The 3,788-nt window shown below is 50.7% G+C and overlaps 1 protein-coding gene across 1 annotated transcript; it reads left to right on the top strand.

Annotated features, from left to right (window-relative positions):
* The first annotated feature begins 834 nt into the window (after positions 1-834).
* Positions 835-2,014, top strand: LOC140175406 (uncharacterized). Its single transcript, XM_072203753.1, has 2 exons — positions 835-1,692; positions 1,961-2,014. The coding sequence occupies exons 1-2, from the start codon at positions 835-837 to the stop codon at positions 2,012-2,014; spliced, it is 912 nt and encodes a 303-aa protein (XP_072059854.1).
* Positions 2,015-3,788: the final 1,774 nt, after the last annotated feature.

Here is a 3,788-nt window from a genome sequence, read left to right as displayed (position 1 = left end):
CACAAGAAAATTCATACCCCAGTTCACAACCCGAATCACCAAGGCTAAACACCCCATCAGCCTATTAGGGGTCACACAAAAGCAAGAAGAATCCACAAGAAAATACCTTGACCGCTTCAACGACGAATGCTTGACGATCGACGGACTCACGGACTCCGTCGCTAGCCTCTGCCTAACTAACGGGCTCATGAATGAAGACTTTCGCAAACATCTCACCACCAAACCGGTATGGACCATGCACGAGATCCAGAACGTCGCCAAAGATTACATCAACGACGAGGAGGTCAGCCAGGTCGTCGCTGCCAACAAACGGCAACACGTCGGCAACCAACACGGCAACCCGACTCCTCGTCATAATGTACCAGCCAAAGAAACCCAACGAGACCACATTAAATCGACCCACCGACCGCCAAGAATAGGAAAGTTCTCCAATTACACCCCCCTAACAGCACCAATTACGGAGGTATACCACCAAATAGCAGATCGAGGCATCATCCCCAGGGCCCGACCACTCAAGGAAAGGACAGGAGGAAACAAAGCCCTCTACTGCGACTACCACCGCGGATACGGCCACAAAACTCATGATTGTTAGATCTTAAAGACGCCCTTGAACAGGCCATACGGGACGGCAAACTCCCAGAGTTCGTCAAAATCATCAGAGAACCAAGGCGCGCCGACAGAGACAAATCGCCAGAAAGAGAAGGACGCAACCCAAGAACTCAAAAACCGCCCAGGGAAAACACAGAAGAAGATCCGACCATCATAGTGAACGTCATCACGGGCAAGGACGTGCCAAATAAGTCAAAACTAACAATGAAAAAAGACCTCAAGGTAATGGCCGTCAAAAACCACGACCCAGTCGCCATTGCCGACAACACGATAACCTTCTTACCTGAGGACTGCCAACACGGCACCTCGGCCGAAGACGCCCCCTTCGTCATATCAGCCCGAATCGGAACAGGACTAGTAAGACGAATACTCGTGGACACGGGTGCCGACTCCAACATCCTCTTCCGAGGAGCCTTCGACAAACTCGGGCTCCGCAACAACGATCTCCACACGCACCGCCACGGCGTCACGGGTCTCGGAGATAACTTCCTCAAACCAGACGGCTCGGTTACTCTCCCCATCACCATAGGAACAAGCAATCAGAGAAAGACGATCCTTTCCGAATTCGTCGTCCTAAAAGATTCCACAGCCTATAACGTCATTCTCGGAAGAAAAACAATCAACGACCTCTCAGCAGTCATCTTCACCAAATACCTCCTCATGAAATTCAGGGCCGACGACGGTACCATCGGAACCATTCACGGAGACCGGGAAGTCGCCGCCGAATGCGACAACAATAGCTTAGCCCTAAGGAAAAAATCTCGGGACGCAGCGGGAATATTCCTTGCCGACCTAGACGCACGACTAGACGGCCAGCCCAGACCGGAACCAGAAGGAGACATGGAAAAACTACAGATAGGGCCAACCAAAGAAGAGTATACTTTCATCAACAGAAACCTCCCATACGACCTCAAAGAAGAACTCTCCCAACTTTTGAAACAAAACAGAGACCTATTCGCATTCACACCAGCCGATATGCCGGGAATAAGTCCCGACCTAATGTCTCACCATCTGGCAGTAGACCCCCTAGCCAAACCAGTGGCACAAAGAAGACGGAAAATGTCACCAGACCGAGCCGCCGAGGTCCGAAAACAAGTGAAAGCCCTACTCGAAGCCAACTTCATCCGAGAACTCCCCTATACGACCTGGCTAGCCAACGTCGTACTAGTTAAAAAGTCAAACGGGAAGTGGCGAATGTGCGTCGATTACACAGATCTCAACAAAGCATGCCCGAAAGACGCCTTCCCCCTACCAAACATCGACGGTCTAGTGGATGTAGCATCCGGACATCGGTACCTCAGCTTCATGGATGCATATTCCGGCTATAACCAGATCCCGATGCACCGACCAGACGAAGAGAAGACAGCATTCATCACCCCAGACGGAACCTACTGCTATAAAGTAATGCCCTTCGGCTTGAAAAACGCCGGAGCCACCTACCAGCGACTCGTTAACAAAATATTTCGCCACTTAACCGGAAACAAAATAGAAGTCTACATAGATGATATGCTCGCCAAGACGGAATCCGGTGAGCAACTAACCGACGACCTAAAAGTCATAATGAACACCCTGCGAAAGCACCAAATGCGACTCAACCCAACAAAGTGTGCTTTCAGAATGGAAGCAGGAAAATTCCTCGGGTTCATGATCACACAACGCGGAGTTGAGGCAAACCCGGAAAAATGTCGTGCCGTCCTCGAGATGACAAGTCCCAAAAACCTCAAAGAAATCCAAAAGCTCACCGGCCGACTAACCGCACTATCCCGGTTCCTCGGAGCTTCGGCACAAAAGGCAATCCCTTTTTTCAAACTCATGAAAAAAGGAACCCCCTTCAAATGGGAGACAGAATGCGAAGAAGCTTTCCAACACTTCAAGAAGGTCCTAACGGAGCCTCCAATCCTCGCAAAACCCCAAACAGGGGAAACACTATACCTGTACCTCTCCATAACGGAAGAAACAATCGCAGCAGCACTCGTCCGGGAAAACGAGAAAAAGGAACAGAAGCCCATATACTTCATTAGCAAGGTGCTACAAGACACCGAAGCACGCTATTCACGACTAGAGAAGCTGGCTTTCACACTCCTCTCAGCATCCCGACGACTACGACAATACTTCCAGGCCCACCCCATAACGGTCCGAACCGACCAAACGGTCAAACAGGTATTACAAAAACCCGACCTAGCGGGAAGAATGCTAGCATGGTCCATCGAGTTATCCCAATTCCAGATCAAGTTCGAACCCCGAAACGCCATCAAAGCGCAAGCCTTGACCGACTTCATCGCCGAAATGACTCCGACCAAGCCGACACCCGAACCATGGAAACTGCATGTCGATGGCTCATCAAACTCCACTCACGGAGGCGCCGGAATTATACTCGAAAACCAAAATGGGATCACAATTGAACAATCAATAAGATACGACTTCCCAGTATCAAATAACCAAGCAGAATACGAGGCCCTCTTGGCAGGCCTAAACCTTGCTCGAGAAGTCGGCGCCAAGATACTCGAAGTTAACACCGATTCCCAGGTGGTGTGCTCCCAAATCAACGGGAGCTACCAAACCCGGGACCCCCTGCTCCAACAATACCTCAAAAAAGTGAGTGAAACCAAAGAAGGATTCGAAAAAGTCTCCATACATCACGTCCCCAGGGAGCGAAACGCCAGGGCGGACCTACTTTCCAAGCTAGCCAGCACGAAGTCAGGACACGGCAACAGATCGCTAATCCAGGAGGTCGTTAAGACGCCTTCCGTATCAACAGAAATCAACGCGCACCTAACGTCGTCAAATCGGGAGTCTTGGACGTACCCGATCTGGCAATACCTCCGCGACGGAATCCTACCACCAGATCCAAAAGAGGAGAGGCGCATAAAAAGAGAAGCCGCCAACTACACCATCATCGCGGGACAACTATACAAACGCGGATTCTCGCAGCCCCTACTTAAATGTGTCGAACCCGGGAACACGGAGTACATACTCCGCGAGATCCACGAAGGATGCTGCGGACACCACATCGGAGGAAAAACGCTAGCCCAAAAAATCATCAGGGCCGGCTATTTCTGGCCCACGATCATTCGAGATTCCATCCAACTAACAAAAAGCTGCGACAAATGCCAAAGACATGCCAATATCCACCAAGCCGCCCCACACCAACTCAGTGTTATATCGGCTGAACGGCCATT

Source organism: Arachis hypogaea, chromosome 9 (genome assembly GCF_003086295.3).
Source record: "Arachis hypogaea cultivar Tifrunner chromosome 9, arahy.Tifrunner.gnm2.J5K5, whole genome shotgun sequence".
Taxonomy (NCBI): domain Eukaryota; kingdom Viridiplantae; phylum Streptophyta; class Magnoliopsida; order Fabales; family Fabaceae; genus Arachis; species Arachis hypogaea.
Note: the sequence above shows the minus strand (reverse complement) of the source record. Positions and strands in the feature narration are given on the sequence as shown.